General features: G+C 45.4%; 1 protein-coding gene across 2 annotated transcripts in view; it reads left to right on the top strand.

Moving 5' to 3' along the window:
* The first annotated feature begins 2,074 nt into the window (after positions 1–2,074).
* The window catches only part of LOC119697638, a 65,004-nt gene continuing 45,076 nt past the window's right edge, over positions 2,075–22,002 (top strand). The window contains exons 1-2 of one of the 2 annotated variants that reach the window (XM_038128624.1): positions 2,075–2,362; positions 4,843–4,901. In XM_038128624.1, the coding sequence (XP_037984552.1) occupies positions 2,075–2,362; positions 4,843–4,901 (347 nt within the window). Of the gene's footprint in view, positions 2,363–2,870; positions 2,918–4,842; positions 5,046–22,002 lie in introns of those variants that run through there. The other variant, XR_005255903.1, reaches the window with a different exon arrangement.

The following is a 22,002-nucleotide window of genomic DNA, read 5'->3' as shown; positions in this document are numbered from 1 at the left end:
CAATTACCACAATTTCTGTAGTCCCTCTTGTAAGAGTCTCTTAGGCAGGGAGGGAGAAGCTACAGGTGTATTGTACTCAAGCAGGGATGCAGCCTTTGCTCTTCAGTGCCTTTGCCGGGCTCCAAAGCCCCGTGTCCTCGCCACGGGCAAATGTTTAATTCTACTGGCTGTGCAGCCTGGTTGGGAACATCTGAGCCTGGGATGAGGCAAAGGGGTGTTTCAGGTGAAGGTGAGCCAGAGGCTTAACCCGAGTACTGCTAGGAGCAGAACAAAGAGGAGTTTTATATTATACTTCTTTTGTAACCTGCTCCTCCCGAGCTTTGCTTCTTCTTAGTAGTGCTAAGGGTTTAGAGCATCTGTGCACCAGAAAGCTTTCCTAAATCAATAGTCTCCTGCAGCTACATAAATAGCTAACTGGAGCAAAGATGTTTATTTTTGAAGCGGGAGATGTTGCTCCTGCGACAATGTTTTATTATAATGATTTTGATCCTCAACCTGAAATCTTTACACCAAGACAAGACTCCCCTTGATTTCAGTGCAAGCTTTGTCTGACTAAGGATTTCAGAATTAGCTCTTTGCTTTTATTTTTATTGAAAAACAAGCCTGCACTTGACAAGGGAAAAACAGTAAGTGGATCATGTCAGAGAGACAAGTTCCTATGAGAAATTTCTAGCAGGAAAAACACAGCTTTCTGATTACATGGCAGGAAGCTGCAAGGTTAAACCTTCAAGAGTTTTCTGGGAGAAAAACATGCTAATGCGCTAATGTGAAGGGTACCTATTTCATCAGGGAAAAAAGGTGCAACCCAGCATACACCTCTGCTTCCTCTCTGTCAGAGACTACACAAATGAGTAAAGGTTGCAGCAATGAAATAATTAAAATATAAACATTAGAAAAATATTTCCACAAAAAATTATTACATCCATGGAAATAGACCTAAGGATTTGATCTGAAGAATACACATCAGTCTAGACATATTTCACGCCACCAAAAGGGCCCTGATCCCAAGGGGGATACAATCCTACACAGGAGTGGCAGCTCTGCACCAGCGCACTTCCTCCACGAGAACTACCTGAAAACGTTCCATTTGCAGGGAGGAGCCACATGACAATCAAACCCCGCAAAGATGGGGAGCACACAAAGCTCTACAGCTAACAGTAATTGCAGAGACATGGAAATGGCAGCAGAGGGGCTGGGGTGTGCCTGCCCAGGGCAGGGGGCTGCCCACCAGCCCTGCTGTGTGGTGCAGACAGGCAAGAGGAACCAGGGAAGCAGGGTGTCTGCGGGTCTGCAACACTGGGAATGGAACGGGCAAATGCAGAGCTGGGGCTTCACTCGGGACTGGTCCCCTGCCCCCCCGCATCAGTGGACCGGAAAAAAACCTAGGACAAGGTGTCAGCAGGGCAAGGGGCTTCTACTGCCTGCTCTGGCAAACAGGAGCAAACAGAGTGTTTGGATGGGTTTGGTAATTGGGGGTTTTTTTGGAGGGGGAAGTGCAGTTTGGGAGTCATGGGGTTTTTTTCCTCGCTTTACATACAAAATTTCCCCTGGAAGCAGAGGGTTGTGAACGTGTCGCTCAGCCCGCAGCTGCTTGCTGAGCCCTGGTATGCGCTTCAGTGCCCCGCTGATGCAGGTGGGTGCTCCCAGAAGTTCGTCCCAGCTCTCGTTTGTCCGAAAGTCTCGTTTGACACAAAATCGAGATGCAGGCACAGACACAGCAAGGTGAAATGTGCGGGTGTATTCTCCAGAGGGGTGGGGGTAGGGAGATGCCACACTGGAGAGCAGCAGCCCCGTTGCCCGGAAGAGGGGTCAGGAGCCTGAATTAAGTCACTCAGTGTTCTCAGGCACTAGATCTCAGAGATAGGGAGCAGTGGAGGTCACATGCCAGCCAGACCTGCTGCTTCTCCAGCTCTCGGCGTGGGCAGCAGGCAGGAGACAAGGACCCTGGCAGGGCGGGTGTTCCCCCGCAGAAGGCTGCACCAAACACTCATCTTCAGAAGCGCAGGTTCACCAGCATCACGCTGTGAAAGCGAGCTGTCAGCTCACCCTTACTGCAAGCTGACAGTCCCTTTCAATGAGGACGCGCAGCCTCCTCGATCCTGCTTTTTCAACAGAAAACCCCGGGGTCAGCGTGTTTAATGAAACTCATCCCACCATAGGCGTGGACCGCAGGCACTGTCCCCACGCCAGCAGAGCGCGCGGTGCGGGGACACAGGCGGCTCCTCCCGCCGTGCCCCCCCGCACAACCCTCTGCCCACTTCCGAACGGCCTGGCCACGCCGGCTCCTGTTCCCCCCGCTCGCCCGAGCCGCGGGCAGCTTCGCCACCGGGGAACTCACTGCGGCGGCGCTACCCAGCGATCGGTACCGAACCCCGGGGGAGGCAGGGCAGGGCAGGGCCCCCGCGGGAGCGGCACCTCCGACGGTGCGGGCCGGCCGATGCCGCACGGGGTCCCCGGCCGGCCGGGCGCGCGTCGGGATGGACGGAGGTGGGGAAGGGATGTCAGGGTCCCGGCGCTCCAGAACGGAGCCGCTCCCGAGCCGCCCCCGGCCCCTTCCCGCGGCATTCCGGAGCCCCGCACGTCCCGCCCGCGGCGTGGCACGGCGTGGCGCGGTGCTCCCCCCGCCGCCCCCCGCGGCCGCCGCCCGGCGGGTCCCGCCCGGCTCCGCAGTGTCGGGGGCTGCCCCGTCACCTGATCGTCGCCGTCGCCGCGCGCGCGCGCTCACCGCACCGCCCCCCCCGCACCGACCGTCCCCCCCTCCCCGCGAACGGGGGCGGGGGTGCCTGGTATATACGGCCCCGCCGCCCCCGCCCCTGCCTGCCTCCTGCAGTACGGGAGGCTGCGAGCCGCCGCCGCCGCCGCGCCGGGCCGGGCCCCGGCAGGTGGGCGAGCCGCGCCAAGCCGGGGCTGCTGCGGGGTGAGTGCGCGGGCGGCGGGCGCGGGGCTCCGGCCCCCCCATCCCATCCCCTCCCCTCCCCGTGGGGGGCGGGGGAGCGGCGCCGCTGCCGCCGCCGCCGCCGCCGTGGGAAGGTGCCGGGGGCGGCGGCCGCGGGGGCTCGCCCGGGGCGTACCTGTTGCGGGGCTCGGGGGGCCGGCGGCGAGGGCGGCGGCGGGGGTGCGGACTTCGTGGGGGGCGGCGGTGCAGCCCCGCGGACCCCCAGCGGTCCGGCCGGCCGAGATGCGGAGCGGAGCGTCTCGTCCTGCCCGCCCCGCGGTCGCGGTGCCCGTGCGGGCGGATGCTCGGCCGGGGCCGGGCACCTGCACTACGGCAGCCCGGGGGCGCAGTCCTGGCTGGCCCCGGGCGCTTCCCGGAAAGTTTCTAGAACTCCTTAAGATGGGAAGTGGCATTAACAAAACCCCGATCCCGGGGGCCGGGCTGCCGCGCCGCCGCCGCCCGGTGAGGATGCTCGCGTGGGGGGCTCGCCTTGGCGACCTGCCCTTCCCTCACCGCTGCGCGGGCTGGCGCGGAGGAGCCGCGCCTGGCCCTGCCTCGGCCAGCTGCGGTGCGGTGCGGGGCGGTGCGGAGCCTGCTGCGGGCGCGGCGCAGTCGGGGCTGTACGAGTAGGGGTTGCAGGACACGCGTCCCTGAGAGCAGCTGCGGGGAAGAGGGTACTGCTGTACCTCTGTTGTCGGGGTGTGTGTTTCTGGTCTCAGTTGGGTTTTGGGTTTTGTGGGTTTTTTAGTTAAAATCCCTCCAGACTTAGGGGGCATCACATTCTAGCCGCTTTGTACCCCGTAAGAAACAAGCAAAAGGACAATTAATTACTTTAAGGTTTTCGTTGGGAAATGCAGTATATGAAAAAGCCCTCTTCTGATTGCTGGTGTGTCGGGCAGAGCAGCCGCTTTCCAGGAGCGCGCTTTTGCCAGGCAGATTTTGGGATGCAGGCACTGGGCTGGCATGCGCAGGAAGGTTCCAGAACAGCGGTGCCGCCTGTTCCCCGGGCAAGGGAGCACCCCAGAGCACCCCCCTCTTCCTAGGGACTGCGCGAGGGGAATGTGCAATCAGGCTTCCGCACCGACACAGCACATCTCGCTGTCACCCGGGAGGGGGGATGCCAAGGTAAAGCCTGAGCGCTGCGTGTTTGGGATGAGGAGAGCTCGGCTGCCCTCGTGCAGTCGTGGTGTGGTGACCAGAGCTCGGTGCAGTCATTAGCGGGGAGCCACCAGGAAACGCCTTTGCTGTGCTGCTTCCACTGACGTGGTTTTGAGACATCCAGGTTGCCACAACCTGAAAGAAGTCTAAAACGGCCACAGTGGGCGATGCTCCCTTTTAGCAATAGTGGCTTTTAGCAAGCCCTCTCCCTCTGCAGTAGGGCACTAGCTCTCCTGGTAGCATATGCTGCAGGATGGGTTCTTTTTGCTTTTTAACAAACTAGACCAATTACACAAAATCAGCTGAGAGAGGTGACCTACTTGGAGGGAGAAGAGGGAAAAAAGTGTTTGAGAAAGAGACCTTGATTTTAAATGTCACCTTGTGTGTCCTAGCGTTTGTCCTAACCAAGCAGGGTGGTTACCTCTGAAGGTGTGAACTGCATGGCTCAAGGGCTTGCTTCCCCCCCACCGCATCCCCCCGGCCCCCTTTCTGCTTCAGCAGGAAAGAAATAGTTACTCCTGAAGGCACATTTCAGGTGTTTCTTAAACATTCTTGCCTTACAGCTGTAGCATCAAGAGGTTAAAATACCTAGAACGTTTCTCCTTAAGCCCTGTCTCTCACACACCACGTTTAAAATTAGAACATCATTAGCAAAATTGTAGGTGGCTCTGGGGAAGCGGGGGATGTTTTTACGGCTGAAAGTCACAAAGCCATCAAATAACATCTTCACAAATACCTGGGTCTTGCAGGTCTTCAACATGGCTGGCACTGACACAGCTACCTTCCTGCATGCGGCTCAGTGCAACGTGTAAGTACAAGACATCTTTCTATGAATTTTGTGTGTGTGCGTGTGTATTTTAGTAGATTGATGGTCTCTTCCCCCCCGCTTTAAATAGGTGGGTTGATTGCGACAAACGGGGAACGTAGCATATTGCAGATGTTTTTCGTTCTGGGGCATCATGGGTAATATCTGAAAGGCTCTGCTTTTCATACCAAAAAAAAAAAAAAAAAGAAACTAGGAAAGAATTTACCTGTGTTTCCAGTGCTTGCGTTATCAGCACCTATCCCCTGTTAAAGAATGAGATGTATTTCAAATAATTTGTGACAATGTTATGGCCTTGCTTGAACCATTAAAACGTTGGAAGGTAGGTACCCCAAGGATTCCATTAATACCACTCAACAGTCAAGGAACAGATGAAAACTGAAAAGCAAAAGTAAGGTATGGTAACAAATTCAACTTAATTAATGTGGAAATAGTATTAAGAATCTGTAAAAAGAATAAAAACTGTCTTACCAGCATGAAACATCGACGTATTAAATGCATGTTCAGAAGGGAAGAGTTGGCCGCATTTCACCACAGGTTAAATAATTGTGGGTTCGTGGGACTCTGTCAAATACATCCTGAGAAATATTAGTTCAAGAAGTAAGGTTTCTTCACAGTATGCCTGTATTTTACCTTGAAAAGAAGTCCACATTTCTGGAAAGTCTTGCTACTGCATATAGGCGTGATGGCTGTCTGGCTATGTAAGAGCAGCTTTTAAAAGATGCTGTGGAGAGGAAAAATAATGGGTGCTCAGAACACCCATTTTAAAAATAGAAGGAAGGGAAGCATTGGGTCTTCTCATGAAAACTGTGTCCTACCTGACTATTTCCCCTTTAATCCATCAAGCTAAGAGACATTTTGGCTTGAATTAGCATAATATTGTTGTTGGCCGCTGTTAGAGAGGCTTGCGTTTTAGAAGATAGATGAGGGGTTAGTTAAACCAAGAGTACATAAACCTGGAAGAATGTTCTATTACTTTAAATTGTTTTGAAAACATAAATTGTTTTCTGTACTCTGGCAGTGTCTTCAATATTCTCTCACAGTGTGTACTTGGTATTTCATGATAAGGTATGGCTGCCTCAAATCACATAAATAGGGGTTAAGTAAATGTGACATTCTTTCATGATAAACTTGTCATTTACTGTTCTTATGAATGGTTAAATTCATGTGTTTATTGAAAATCTCATAATTTCACAAGCATAAAGTTTTTAACATTCCTTTCACATGCTGTGCATTTGCGTAGTGTCAATACATATGCATGGTGCAAGGAGAGAAAAGAGTACTATTTACTTCATCTTATTGCACCCATTGCATTTGATGTGTCACACGCAGATAGAGTGAGGTTGATGCAGGATGTGTGCGTGGAAAAATCCTCGTTCTTGAAATATATTTAGAATAAAAAAATTGACCAATATAGGCTTGCCTGGTTTTGGGGAGGAGTGGGCGCTTTGAAGAAGGGTTGGGTTTTTTCCTTCCGGTAATTAATTTTTAAAGAAGTGGTTTCCTAGTCTAAGAAACCAGCAAGGGAGGGAGAGATGCAAGATGTTATTACAAGAAAAGGTCAGTACTATCCTGTTCCTTCATTGTTTCATTCATGGGTTTGGGTTTTTTTCTTTCTTTCTCCTCTGTCTGACCTGCCAAAAGATTATTTAGGAGGGGAGGGAAAGAACAGTGTGTTTATAAGGTAGACACATGTATCGGAGGGAATGCTTAATTAGGAAATTGTGATACAGCCCTACAGCCTAATGGAGTGAGAAGATGACAATTCTCAGCCAGCTGGGTGGGGCACAATGCAGTGCTAACTGTAAGCCTTTTGTCTAATAAAAATGCCTGAAACAAAGTGGTTGACTGGCAGTCAGCATCCCACTTGACCTTTTTAAAACCAGGAAAACAAAGTTAATGAATGTATCTTTCAGTCGCCACCCTGTATATCGGGATTTTTGTGCATTACTGGAGAGCCACGACTCTGTCAGCTTTGGTTCTTATCGCAGCATGGCTATTCAGAGTTTGAAAGATGATTTGTGAAATCGTGCCTGTTGAAATTATTAAAGCCTCGAGCAAAAGAAAGCCCTGTATACAGCCGCTAAACTACTTTTCCTGACTGGTTTTGAGGTTTCTTTTCTTGTCAGTGCAATGAACTAACTTCACCAGAGTTTCACAGGGCTGCTGGAAAATACAAATCTTCCTGTTCCTAAGCTGTGTTTTAAGTCTCCTGTATTACTGAATAGTTGGAATTACTAGATAATTACAGCAAACCCAGTGCATTATGTAAGTTAAATGTAGACATTGTTTAAAACTTTGTTTTAATGAGGTAAGGCATTCCTAAATGCTCTTGCTAGAAAAATTATTTTGAGCTTTTTTTTTTAAATGCTGAAAATACTGCATGACTATTAAAGAATTTGTAGCATTTCGTAAGCAGGATACTGACAAGACGCTGTTGTTTTTTAATGCTCTAGAATGCAAAATCAAGTCTAATAGCCCCAGATATGTGTAAGAAGCTATTTATGTGTCGCTAAATTTGAAACAGTATAAATTGTATAGCTTGTGCAAGACTCTGGTAAGCCTGCATCTATTGAAAATGGTGTAGAAGAGTCTGTTCTGATGCAGATCATCAGCGTGAGGGGAATTTTATATGGTTGTGAGATACCTTGGAAACTGAACTAATATTTGTGCTGGTTTGTTGGTACATTAAATGCTTAATTACTTCCTTTGAACACGATTGAGGAGGTTGATTTACAAATTAATACTTGTTTTTAATGCTAGGTGACAGTATCGCCACTGAAATGCAGAATTCTCCATGGTTTACACTTTCTGTGAAGACAAACAATTTAATTTGCATGTATCAAAAAAGAAAATGGTGGCTTCTCATCTCTCGGTGAAGACTGAATAGAAAACTGATGTGGTGATGTCTTAACACCGGGGCACTGTTTCGCAGAGAATAATGTATGCGCTGAACTGTCATCATAAAATTAGACAAACTTTTTAATGAGCAGTGAAGGTTTTAAGATGCAGCCCCTTTCTGCTGCACTTAATGTCAGAATGTTAAAACGGGTGTCTGCGTTAATAGAGCACACTCAGGCTCATGTATTGTGTTATAGATAAAACAGGGAATAGGCTAGAGAGGGGAAATGCAAGTGCTATCCAGGAACTGATTTTTCTTAGGCTTGCTGTAGAATATTCAATAAGATGAAAAAGTATAAATGGTAAATGGTACATATTTATCATCTGAGCATTATTGATCTAGATGAAAAGAAAACAAGTAAAAATCAGCATTTTAAACAGAACTTAAAAATGAATCTCTAAGACTTTGAAACCTGTAATCAATGTAAATTGGAGGGGAGGAGAAGGAAAGGATTGGGGGAACAGTTGCAGGCATTGAGCACATGCTCTACTTCTTCAGCTTTGTCAAGAAAATAGGTATCGTGATGAAGATAAAGCAACCACCTAAATTTACTGGATTTCAAATCAACTAGTAGCACTTCTGAATTTTGCGGGGTATTGCTGCAAATCAGTGTGTTGTGTCTGAGCTTTGTTGGAGCAGCAGACCTATTTGCAAAGCTGTTTGTCACACTGTCGTTTTTATTATAATAAGGCTTATATGGAAATACTCCTGCAATGCATCTAAAGAAAAGACGAATGGCAGCGTTTATAGGAGGTGGCAGATTATACCACAGTGCCTGCGTGGGGAGGAGGGGGTTGGTGTCATTTGTCCCAGCCCCCTTACTAAAGAGGGATTGACATTACTTTGTTTAATTATGAGGCACATTGCGCTGGACTAATGTAAAGATTAACACAATGGGGCCCTTAACCTGGTTAAGGAGTCGGGGTCCTGCCCCAAGGTAAATAATGAATACGAGTTTGTTTGCCCAGTGGGTCTTACTGGGTGGAAAAATGGCTGGGAGTCTGTTCCTTTTTCTTTTTGACTGTTTGTCTAGCATATAAATCAATTAAAATTAGGAGTGTTTTGGAAGAAGGTTGGCCTTTCTAAACAAACCAAGAGATTTGGATTTTGTTGTTTTATTTCCACTGAAGGGTCTGATCCCATTTTAATACTTTTGAACTTTAAAAGCAAACCCATCAATTTCAAGATAAAGAAAAATAAACGGCGACTGCTTTAGCTGATATGAAGCCACAGCTGCCCTTGTGGACTCGTGCTGTTCATCCTCTGTAGTGATTGTGCTCCTCCGTAATGCAGCAATATGCTGTTAATTCTTGCAAATTTGGAATTTAATTTTTCTTGACGCATCAAAGAGACAAATCTGAGCAGGGAGGTGAGGAAAAAATGTGGATTTTCTCTTTGTGAAAGACTGCTTTATAGATTTAATTTCTGAATAGATTTAATTTCTCTGTCTTACTTACATGAAGGATGCAAGTCCTGAAGGAGCATGCAGGCTTTATGTGCAGGAAGTTGCAAAGCTGGACTCAAGTTCCTTGGCATTCTGATGGGTCACACTTCCTCCTGTGGACCTCACCTGGGATGGATAGCTTTGGCTGAATTTTTTGCTGTTCTTGCTTCTGCTGAAAACCTATGTTTGTCTTGGAGGCTGACAGATAAGAAATAGTTCATTTTAAGGATTTACTAAAGTGTGAACCTAAATTAATATGTTTCTGAAAACAGATCTAGTCTAGCTTTAGACTACAACTGAGGAAAAAAAGATTGTAAGTTATCATTTTGGTTAACTATCAAGGCAACAATGCCGCAGACAGTTTTGGAGCATGCTGCAGGAAAATGGCTGCCTTCGTTTTTCTTGGCTGGGCTTACAGCAGTGAGCTCTGCCCCAAGTCATCGCTGCTGGCTCATGGTCCCATTAGCTCAGCTGAGGTGCACCTTGCACTCCTGGCATCCTCTGTTAGCACAGGCTCCGTGCTCTCGCTCACATTGCTGGCAGGCTGTGGACTTTCCTCCTGAGCAGCTTGACTCATCAAGACCTCTTAAAGCAAATATTAGCAAGGCAGAGAGCAAAACACTGCTGGGGGAATGGTGCTATTGACTGCAGTTGAGCTGAGGTGTTCCATGCTGGTGGCCGCATCGTGTCTGCACGTCCCCTTCTCCCGGCACAGCGTCCTCCTGAGAGAGGAGGGTCTGCAAAAAGCAACAGAAAAGAGTCTCTTACCACCTGCTTTCCGATTCAGAGTTAGCCAGCTTACCAGAACAGGATAGTCTAGCCTAAAGAAAGAAAAATCTAGCCCTCAGTGACTGATGTCACACGTGTCACAAGTGATCATCAGCCTCGCTGTGCCCGCACAGGTACCAGTGCTTCCACACTAGCTCTGCTTGCAAGTCACCATTAAGGGCTTGCAGGTGCATTGGAAGCCAGCGGAAATGCTTTTGGCATGCTGTGGTACATATGGTATTGGTGAAGATGCTGGTGGCTGTACCTTTACACCTCTGCTCTTGGCTGATGTGCAGGTCCAAGAGAGCCAAGCAAAGACCAGACAGAAGACTGGACAAAACCCCACACTCCTAGTGTGGATTATGCCCTGCTTTCCCCCTATCCCAATCTGGTATGTTACTGGCTGTGGGAGCTATTGAGGATGGGCACCACCTGAGGAGCTTGGAGCTGGCACTGGAAGGGAAAAGCTTGCTCCCAACAGGGAGGATGGTGTTGCAGCTGATTTCAGAAGTACAACCTCTTCAGGTCTTCCAGTGGGTTTCCAGCTAGGCTGCAAAAGTTTTTTCTTTTCTTTCAATGCTTCTTCTTTAAAAGTTAAAGGCACTGCCTGGTGTCTAATTCTAGGATTGAAGGCTGGATGTGCAGGGACTTAAGATGACTCAATCTGTCACAGATGCCAAGTCTGACCTTGGACACCTAGATAAGCTTCCCTCTAGCATTGCTTTTTCAGCAAAGACTTGGGTGAGGTGGCAGAAATGATGTTTATCGACATCTTCCAAGCATGCTGTGAGGTCTAATATTTGTGAAGATGTTTGTGGTTCTTTGGGAGGAAGGGCAGTCTGCTTCTGGCTGGCACTCCTGCTTCCTAAGCCACTTTGGTTAGGAGTGAGGTGGGAAGCATGGTTTAAATCTCCACTCCTCCAAACCTACTCACCAGGGGCTCCTTTAGCAAACAGGGACAGATTTCCTGGATAAAGGCTTTGATCCCCAGAGTGCTTGAATGCATTATCCAGCTGGCTGTCAATATCAGAGCTGCTGGAGTGGGGAGTGTACAGGGTTGCATGCAGTCTTCTTTTGGATAATGAAAGATGCTTTTTTCTTTGTTTTGTGTTTTAAGTGAAAATAAAGTCTGCTGGCAAGAGAAGGCTCAGAAGAACAGTGTGCTCTTAGCCTGCAAAGGGGGCTTTGACACTGCTTGGAGCCAAGCAGCCGTAGCGAGGATGGGATTTACTGTGTGAGTGATGTGCTCTCTTCCCTCTGTGGTGTTCTCAGTGGGAAGGCTCCACATCTGCCTGTGACTTTCGCCCCTGGACAGCAGCACTTGCTGGATTATGGAGGCTGTCATTTATCATCACTGTCTCCGACTGTAAAAGACAGTCCAGCGCTCCTGACAAAGTGATGGGAGGATTGGGTATGGTCGAGAAAGAGCTTGCAGGCTTTTTTAACTAAAAGTGATTTCAGAGGAAGTAAAGGAGGTTGGGAGAGAGGTAAAGACTCCCAAAACCTACAGCAACAACTTTACAACCTTGCACAGAGGGTTGGAATTTGCGTGAAGAATGGAAAGTGGAAAAAATAAGTGTGCCTGGCTGCAACTGGTGATAGGGATCATTTAAGAAAATAAAGACCGGAAGGACTTGTATTCAGAAAGGTCAGAAGGATTAGGATTCCTTCCAGGGAAAGGCGGCGGGAGGTGAGTTCTCTGGGAGGGAAGATGCAGCATATGTCAGAAAAGGGAACTGGTGGATCTTGGTGGAATCCACCTGGATTCCCAGGTGCTGCAGGGAACTCATCAGGGGTTGTGGGTGCACCAGGTACAGGGAACCTGGGAGCATCTTCTTGCTGTCCATGTGCCAGGAGGCTGGTGTCCAGCTGGGCAACAAATAGCCTGTCTGAGGGGTGCAGAGGTTGAATGGCAATGGGATTATCTTGTAATGCAAAAACCAACAAGTCCTGGTACTTGCTAGTTCAGTTCTACTCCCATTAAAATCTGCTGGTTTTCTTTTGGTCTCAGCAGGTACAGCAGGTACAGATGCCAAAAAGTGGATAAACTGCCCAGGTTCAACATGAGCATCTCTAAGAAAGATGCTGAATATTCACATACCTATACTGAGATCTGTGGTGCTCTGTACTGCTTTTTTTATTTTAGGGCTTGTTATATATTCATGCACTGTCAGTACTCGGGAGACCTCCTGGTTTTCCTTCAGACATGTTTTCAGCGACATAACAGTGACTGTGTAAAACCCATTTGCCTAAGTCCCGAGCAGGGTTGATCAGTTTAAAAGATAATCCAACAGTGTTAGGAAAACAAGTTGAAGGTTCCTCAAAAATTCAGCAGACACTTCCATCTGAGTGCACTTAGCAGGGTGCAGTGTGCTGCACAGACAAGTGCACCAGGAAAGTTCTGCTGCTGTCTGGTGGCTGTACTGCCCCAGAGACACAGGCAGGACCTCTGGTCACTGCCACCAGGTGGAGGGAGAGAAGCTGCTGATTTTGTGCCATGCGTGTCCACTGTGTGTCAAATCCTGGTGAGGCTCGAGTGAACAGTGCAGCAACTCACAGTGGAGCAAGCCTGTGGAGCTGGGGTGAGAGTCCCTCCTCCCATACTCCCATACTGTGATGCCTTCACCAGCAAGGTGCCTTAAAAGCCACTAATCTGCTCTCTTGTGGAAAGTGGGGTTTTTTGTGGCGAGTGCCAGGTTCTGCCCGGTCATATCAGTGTCACATACTCTGCTGCCTGCCTGTTTCTCAGAGGCCATCCCAGTCTTGGTGACTTCCCTCCGTGGCTCATCTTGTTCTTCCCTGGCTGCCGCTGTGCCTGCAGCAGGTCTGGGTGCTGTCACAGGCTGGCATCCCCGTGCAGTGGTGATGCAAATAACAGATGGTGCAAGAAACTCCTGTCTTCAGTGCGTCCCAGCAGAGGCACAGATGCAAGTTCAGGCTTCTCCTTAGGAGCAGGGATTTCTGGAAACACCCACCCCATTAGCAGCAATGGTGGCAGTAGCAGTAGAAAGCTTTAGTAGGTACCTCCACCCACACCCTATTTCAAAATAGTAACGAGAACATTCAGCAGTTGGCAGTCTAATATGTCCAGGGATATACAGATTGGGTTGTTGGGTTTTTTTAAAGCTGTCTTTGCTGGTTATTCAATAGTCATGTGATAAAAGTTAAAAGGGTTTTATTTCTCTGCATCTCGGAGGTTCAAGTGGCAACAGTTTCTTTGATTCTGCGTCAAACGGTTTTCTGTTTGACGCAGAATTCAGCCACAGCCCAAGAGCACCGTGGCTTCCCTTCAGTGGTGCGTGGCTGGTGGATGATAACATATCAAATACTAAGGAACAGCTGAATAAAAGCTCTTTTTAAAACAAACAGAAAAAGCTCTACACCAAACCTCACAGAGGCCGTAGCATTGCTCGTTAAGCTGTTTTGGACAACTGGGCTAGGATTGGGAAGCCCATTGGATGCATGTGCTGTGTCAGGGAAACAGAAAAAAGTAAGTAATCCCTCTACACCTGCTTGCAAAGATAATCCAGGCTAAATCATACCATTTTTTAACTCCACCTGCCCTGAAACTTGGTGAAAGCCATCATTCCTGCTACTTTTATTAGGTCAGGAAGTGTAACTTCAATGCCTCAGGAGATGCAGACGGAGAGGGCTGCATTGTTTACTCTGAAGTTGCTTAGGACCTACCCACTCGTATGGAGCCACCAAAACCACAGCCAAGTTGTTGCTACAGCTCACGGTTGGTGGGGGGCAATGTTAGAAGCTGTGGTGTTTGATTGTCTCCAGACTTTTTGGAAGAGTTAATTGAGGTGATGGAGGAGATTTTTTCAGACAGGCAGGAAAAGGCATGTGAGCTGCTTTGCGGGTACTAGTTTTTGTATTGTCTGCATCTAGCTTTATGTTGCTTGGTCATTTTGTAAATAGATCCAGTCAGGAATATACCTGTTAATACAAATCTGCAAAAAACATGATAGGTTTTTGTGTGTTGTGTAGCCAGCCTACAAGGGATTTTGTTCTTGTATCTGATTCTGGAGAGACCAGTGTGTGCGGTTTGCAGTGCTAATGGGGATGTAGGCAAAACATGAAAGGAGGAAGGGTCTTTGTGCAGAGCAGTGGACCAACCAGACCAGGAAGAGCTCAACCTTGCAAACTGCCAGCTGTTAGAGGGTGTGAAGAGGTGTGATAGGGAGTGCATGATTTGGCAAAAATCTATTAGGGGTTAATGCCACCCAGAGCATTTCAGCCTCCTAGGGCTGGTGGGTAGGGGGACCAGGCAAGGGGTTTCCTTCTTGTTGGCATTAGGTTTTGGGGTTTTTTGGTTGGTTGCTTGCTTGGGGTTTTTTTTATTTTTATTTTTCTGCCCTCAAATGCTCTGGAGGCTATACCCTCTCTCTCCTGTGTCTGGGTAAGCAGGGTGAGGCCCCTTATCTGCCAGCCCATCCCAAGCAGGGCAAGGGGAGCCAGGTGGTGGGATGCTGAGGCATCCCAGCTCAGGGATTCCCCACACTGTGGAAAACGCAGCAGCACCTGCAATCCTCCTTAGTCCCTTAAGAGTAAACCCATAGGAGATTCAAAAAATGGTGAAACCCAGGGTGGTAATTCTAGAGAATGGCTGTTATTTAATAATTGGGAAGAAATCGTCTCTCTGTGTGGGAAGGAAAAAGGAAAATGTGAGAAAGAGTGTGTTCTGTAAGGACGCAGGGTGTGGCTCAAGCATCAGTAACAAATGCTGGAAGAAAAAATGCTCTTTGTTCTGCAGTCAGGTGGGTTGACAACTATTCTCACCCATCCCTGGCATGCATAACACCCAATGCAATTAAAAGATCGAGGAAGGCTTGACGTACAGAAACTGCTGCGAGTGCAGCAAGCGGACAGATTTAGCCTGGAATCTGTTGTTTGTTTTTTTTTTTGCTTTCCAAACAATTAAGTTCCGAAGGTTGTAGCTATCAAAATCAGTATGTTTGTTTCATACTGCTGCATTGTTTTAACGTCCACGTTTTGTGTGTTTAATGCTTCAAATGGTAAGTTAAAGCTCTCTAGCATTAAAATTTACACTGGCCTACATGTGACTAGAATTGGACCAAAGCGTGCATTAAAATGTATTAAAAACGTGTACATCCATATACGCATGCAGTACAGCAAATTGACTTGTAATGACAGTCTCGCTAATTGGTAAATAATTTCAAAGCTATTCCTTTTAAATTATTACCCTTGTTTGTCTCGAAGGTTTAACACTTTTTATTTTCCATTTATTTAAGTAAAAAAAAAATTACGTTTGCAGTTGCTTTGAGATTGCTACAGGCTAAAACAGTACCTTGAGCTTAAAAAACCCTACTATCCTGGTTTTTTATGCTTTGTTCATTCTACTGTGGGTTGGTTTGATTCTAAACTAAACTAAAATGCTGCCGTCTTTTCTCCCCCTAAGCATCAGAACTAAAACTTGGTATCATTGCAGTTGCTGGCAAGAAGTGAAAATCTTGTGCAAGTGAAATACTATATGAACTTGTTCATACACAGGCAAGTGAGACTGACTGTGTAAAGCAATGAGAAGAAGATGTGACCAATATACATCTTCTCTCTTTCAATTTTAAATAAATTCTTTTAAGTTTGGTATCAGGAATTTGGGCGGTTACTTATTTTCTGTGTCTGTATAAATATATATATATATATTTATATCTTGTAAAAATGTCTTATTTCTTTTCCTGGGAGGATGAGAAATCTACTTGCAGATTTACATCTTGTGACATTTCCTTACAACTGCACGCTGGCATATGTACTGCTAGAGGCCAGCCCATCATTTCTTGGTAAAAAGAACCTTTCAGCTCGGTTACCTCCTGTAGAGAGCTAATTTTCCAGCAGTCAGGCTTGATCTGGATAAATAATTAGAGAGCGCGAGAGAGAGATGAAGATGATCACATCAGCGCTGTCTGTAATTCAGTTAATACAGCCAGACCCTGTGATTTTGCGTCTGCAGCGTACTTGCGTGGTCTCAAAAGCCACAGAGGCGAGCAGGCAACAAAGCCAATCGGTTACATTTGTCTTGGAAGAATTAGCGGCACTTTTCATTCATTTGTGGGAAGCCAGCAAACAGCTGCAGCATGCATCTGCAGCACAAGAAGGTGATTCTTGACACGTTCGCTCTCCCCAGCCTGCCCCCACATATGCAAAAAAATTTCATCGTGCAATTAATGCCGGGGTATTTCCATCCTTAAGGATGGCTTTCTCTTTTCCTCTGCAGTTTGAGATGCTGAGGTGTTGTTTTTTTTTTATAATTTGAGTTAAAATAGGTATCTTGTGTAGCGGAGTAAAAGCTGTCTTGGGGAAGCCTACTGTTTTGGCATTTCTGGATTTTTAGTTTTTTGGTTTTTCCTTTTTTTTTTTTTTAATTTTTTTTAAGCTGTTCAAAATTATCTGACAGTAATGCTAAAGTGCAGAGATGTGCCTGGCTCTCTGAGAAGCAGTAGCATTTCACATGACTCTTAACACCAGTGGAAGAGATCCAGTTAAAGCAAACTGCATTCTCATGCAGTCTTTGAGGGTATGCTTGTTACTGATGTGCATTTGTTCCTCCTGCGTACAGTGCTATAAAGGGGTTAAAAATACATCTTTGGTTCACTTTATTCCCAGTGGTAGCTCCATTGCATTTATACATGGATCAGATTAAAATAGGTCAATATCTTTTGTGGAAGGTCTTTTGACACTTTGGTGCATGACTGCAGTACACCTACCTTGAGGATGAATGGACCCGGAGGAAATCCAGGCATTAACAAAACACAGCCTAGGGATACTTTAGGATCACATTCCTTTATTCATCAACTAAATCAAAGGCTTGACAGAAGATACTTTATCGTCGAGTCAGTCTAAATAATACTTTTTGAGGTGACAGATAACTTCTGCTGAAGAAATAAACTAGGTATTTTGGTACGAAAATCTGAATGGTGTGGGATTATGCTATTCTTTATACTGCATCATTTGCATGGGAATAAATGTATGTGCTCTAGCTGAAACCTTATTAAAAAAGAAAATTGTGCATTCAGGAGTTGCCTTATGGCAGGAACTCTTTGTCTGCCTGTTTGCTTTATTGCAGTTGTTTGCTGCTTTGAATCGATTTTGTCTACCAAATCAGTATATTGAGGATGACTGGGGAAGGCAGGGTGAGGGGAGAGGGTGCAGCTCTGCAGTTTGCAGGACCAAGAGGCTCTTCGCTACCTCATGGTGTGTAGGGGTTTTTGCTTCTTCTTCTTTTTTTTCTTTTTTTTTTTTAATTAAAAAACCACAAACAAACCTAACTTGGAATTTTGGAATTTCCATAATATAAAGAGGAAGAGGCTTCTTTTCGATATAATGGCGCCATTAACATCTATTAATAATGCAGACAGGGTAAGTAGCTGGAGTTGGAGCTCCCTGGGGGCCTCGTAAAACAGATGTGCACTATATCTTCCCGGATTTGATAGCGGCTGGGGTCGAGGGGGTCGCTGTGGTTCCCGTTTATTTCCTCTGGCAGCGGTTTTCTAATTTAAGCACCTCTGTCTCCTGGCTACAGTTGCCTGCTGTGCCGTGGAGGGGGTGTTGGCGCATTGTCATGCCTGCTGCCGGGAAAGGGGGCACGGCCACAGTCGCCCCAGCCTCGCTCGCTGCCGCCTTACGGCTCCACTCGCTCTCGCCAGCGTCTTCTCAGATGCGTTTGCTCTTCAAGGTGCTGGAGGCGGGCTCTTTTGTTGTTGTTTGTTGGGTTTTTTTTTAAATTATTATTATTTTTCTCCAAAAAGAAATGAAGGTAAGTGTTTCCTCCTCTGCAGATTTTTTTTTTTTTTTTTTTTGTCATGGGAAGGAAGAAATCTTCCACCTTGCAAGAGCATGTAGTGTATCACTTGAGGTGAGGTCTGGCTCCTGGTGGGAAATGCAGTTGCCGTATCCCCTTTTCCAAGATGATGCTTCGCAGTTTTAATTGAATGCATTCACGGTGCTGCCTCTGAATAGATAGCTCTGCATGTTCTTTCTCTGACTGTCAGCATTTAACTCAGGGGGGTGGATTATACCAGAAGGACTCAAAAATATTTCATTCTTTATGCTATCTGTTTAATTGCAGATTACTTTGCAAAAGTAGTGATAAAATATTAGTGGTCACAGTGTACTGCAAAAAGTCTTTACAATTGGTTCTGTATCAGATGTATTCCTGTTGTAAAGATTCAGGTTTACCTCCAGTCCAGTGTGAGATGTGAACATCTGTCCTTGTGTGCACTTCCTTTGCAACGCAGTCTTCCTATTTGTATTTAAATGTGGAGGTATGCACTTTTGCTAGCTTGTCACAGGCATACAGGGGGGGAAAATCTTCTTCAGGTCCAGATCCTTTTCAGCTGCTTCCACCCTCTGCATTATTCCAGTTGAAAGTTTTGAAATGTGCAGAAAGGTAGTGTAACTCCTTGGAAAGAAAGAGACGGAGGAGTTATTTCCCTGCCTTTCTTATTCTTCCATTACTATATATGCAAATGACCAACAGCATCTGACTGCAAGGAGCACCATATTATATAGGGAAACATGATGTCTGCTGTATACACTACAGCAAGCCCCTCAGCTGAGAATCAGGTTGCATCTGTTTTTTCATCAAGACAAGGGTACATCAGGTAGAAGGAAACAGCAGAGGTGTGTGCAGGATGTTTTTGGGAGTGCTGCATAAGCCAGTTCATGGGATTTCAGCAGGCAGCCTTCTGAGTAGGATGGATGGACCTCACTTTTCCCCTACATTCACTGAAAACTTAAAATACAATTTTCCTCTGATTTATCCCGTGCTTTAAAACCCCGTTGCTGTATTGCTTTCTTCTCTCCTCCATAGCGAGGCACTGTCCTTGGGAATGTGCACTGACCAGTGCCTCACTTGAAATGGTACCGCGTGGTTTCCACCAGACCTGTGTTAAACTGGGGTGTGAATGGACATGCTGATAACTTCACTGTCTGGCATAATTTAAAAGCATAAATATTTACAACATTTGTTCCTCAAATGTTTTCTTTCTCTAATAGTGTCCAAAGCCAAGAGGTAGAAATTAAATTATTTTTTTGAATGTATGTGAGACTTAAGTCAATTTACAAGCAAAACTGCACTTTATATAAAACTTTAGGCGTTTTCCCTTTTATTAATCCAGGCTGTACTTGCAGATAGTTGTCTTTTTAAAAATATATTGATTGTTCTTTTTATCTTTCTGATAGAATTGCAGTGTAATGCTAATATCATTTAGACTTCAAATGTAAATGCGTAGATTTTACTAGTTAAATGGGTTTAATTTTAAAATGTGAGCATATTGCAAATAACTTTTAAAAGCAGAGCCATTTTTCTTGGGGAAATTTGCTGTCTGTTACTTCTGGTAATTTTGTTTGCTGAATAACACGGAACATTTGCCCCCTCATTACAGAAAAGGTCAATAAGGCTCATAACTGACAGGTTCAAAAGAACAATAAAATGCTCTGTGTTTTTAATCAGATACTCGAGTCAATGGTTTTTATTGATATTTTGCTAACTTATAGTCTGTTCAGTAAATTCTGTTATGAATGTATGCAATATTTGTATCGTTGAGACCTTTCTTTGTGAAATTGGTGTGTGAAGCTATGACTGCTGCTAGTGCTCAGTGAATCCTTTTCTCCTGACTCTGTGAAACAATCCCTTCAGAATTAATTGAAGACCTAAACATTAACCAGCGTAAGGAGAGATGGTAGGACCAAGCTTTGTGTTTTATCATTTATGCACGAAACCAACAAACCTAAAACCTTTTTTTTGTTGTTGTTTGTTTGTGGCATGGGTGGTTTATTTGGGCCCCTTTTGGATTATCAGTGGCAAATTTTACATCTGAAATGATGTTCAGATGCATATTTGGTGGCTTAATATTTAATCACTGATTATGATTGAGTTTATATATAATTCTTCTTTGCCCTGGTAAGACTTTCTCTGTGAAATGAAGTCAGACTATATGGATTTTGAGGTGTTGGTGTACATTTTCCTCTTATCTTTCTACAAGGGGAAAAATAGATGCAGAGATACAATCAGTAATAGGAAATAAAAATTTTAATTACTTTTATAGTACGATTGCCGTCTGGATAATCAAAGCTTTTTCTTTTTTTTTTTAAGGTAGAGTAATAAACAAAGCTAGAAGCAAAATTGTCCGCTTAGGGAACTTCGCTGAATATAAAAATACATTGCCAGAATTCAGGCTTCCGCATTCTTTGGGAAACAAAGGAAAGATCCTCTTTCCTTTGTTAATGGTATTTATCATCTTTAACTCATTAGTTGCTGAAGGCAGAGATGAAATGTTGGAGGGACTGGAAATGATCCATTGATAAAATTCACACAAGTTCTTTGAGGAATGCCTGTGTGCTGGTATTTTGCAGTTAAAATACATGCAAAAGTACACAAGCTGCTGGCATTGCTCCTCTTTAATGCTCCTTAAAGAACATAGAAATTTTATCTTGTGTTGATGCGTGTTTCATGCCTTCTAAATAAAGAAGAACAATTGCAGGGTTCCTCTTTATCTGAACTTTGGGTGCGCCCTTGTGTAAAATGGAAGTGCTTTGTGAGGCATCCACGAGAAGGGAACAAAGTAGAGGGTAATATGGGGCTGCTTTACATGACAAGCTGTGATTTGGCCTTTGCTGAAAAAATATAATTTTATTTTTGTCTGAGCCCTGTTAATTTCTTGAGAAGTTAACCTTTGGTAAGTGACTGTCTACAAAGCAAGGTCAATTATGGGTTGATCTAGAGGAGTATATACAAATATATATAAATATATAGATCTCTTTCTTTTAAAATTATCTTGGTTTTCCTTTTTATTTACATGTTAAGGGAAAGGATATATATCTGAAATGTGAGGGATATTTTTTTCCTTTACGTGGGTGTAGCACTTCTGCATAACACATATTCTTTGCTTTTTCCAAGTCCATTGAGTTCTCCTCTAAATTAATTTTAAATAATGGTGTTTCAGTGGATGCCTCACTACATTGTCCTGCTTATATAAGGCTTATCAACCCACAAAGAATTTGCACCGTTGGTTTGGGGTTTTTTTGTTTGTTTGTTTATTTATTCCCAGTAAATTATATGTACATGTTCCTTAAACTTCCTGTTAAAGGAAAAAATAATTCCTCCATCTAGCAACTCTTACATTTTTGTGTGAGATCTTGCAAATCTCTAACCAGGATCTGTACTGTAGCTGCTTCTGATAACTGCCAGCATATTGATGTGAGGGGAGGAGCAGAAATCTTAACAGCTCACACTCCAGACACCCACACTGATTGCAATAGAGGAAACTCTGCAGCAGCAAAACAGAATAGTAAATACAGAGTAAGAAATCGTGAAAATGTGGCAAGTTATAATTACAAAGAGGGCACTTACATCATGCTGAATACTTTTTGTCTGTGTATGAAACAAGTGAGATTTTTTGCATGGGGAAAATCCCCAAATTTGTCTGTTGTATTTTTTGTAATTGCATGTTTTGTGTCTCCTGACTTCTAATTGAGTGACCTCAGAAGGAGGGCTGCTTGTTCTCTGGATTGTGACTGGCTTCCCACTCCTGAGACTCAGGACCAGGTACAAAAAGAGGCAGCATTGGCGGTGGGAGTTGAAGAGCAGCAGTGATTCCCTGAGGATACAATTTTCCCCTTCTTTCTCTTTTGCTCAAGTCAGATATGCACAGTGTTACTTATATTTCTGTATGTGCACGTGGCAGAGTGGCAGTGGATGCACCTTGGAGTCTGCAGGGATTCAACGTGCAGGCACCAAGGATGCACAAGGACAGCGCCTCCACTGTCCCTTTTGGGTTTCCACGCGTGGGAATTTGAATTACTTCACCCAGGTTGTTCCATAGTGATAAGATTATTTGGATTGCAGAAGGAGATAGTTATTGAATGTGCCTGAGAAGATGGGAGGCTGTACTTGTGTACAGAATAGGAGACAACTACAGATTAATTATGCTGTGAAGCACGCATAGCTT

Source organism: Motacilla alba, chromosome 2 (assembly GCF_015832195.1).
Source record: "Motacilla alba alba isolate MOTALB_02 chromosome 2, Motacilla_alba_V1.0_pri, whole genome shotgun sequence".
Taxonomy (NCBI): Eukaryota; Metazoa; Chordata; class Aves; order Passeriformes; family Motacillidae; genus Motacilla; species Motacilla alba.
The sequence above is the reverse complement of the archived record's forward strand: the minus strand, read 5'-3'. Positions and strand labels throughout refer to the sequence as shown.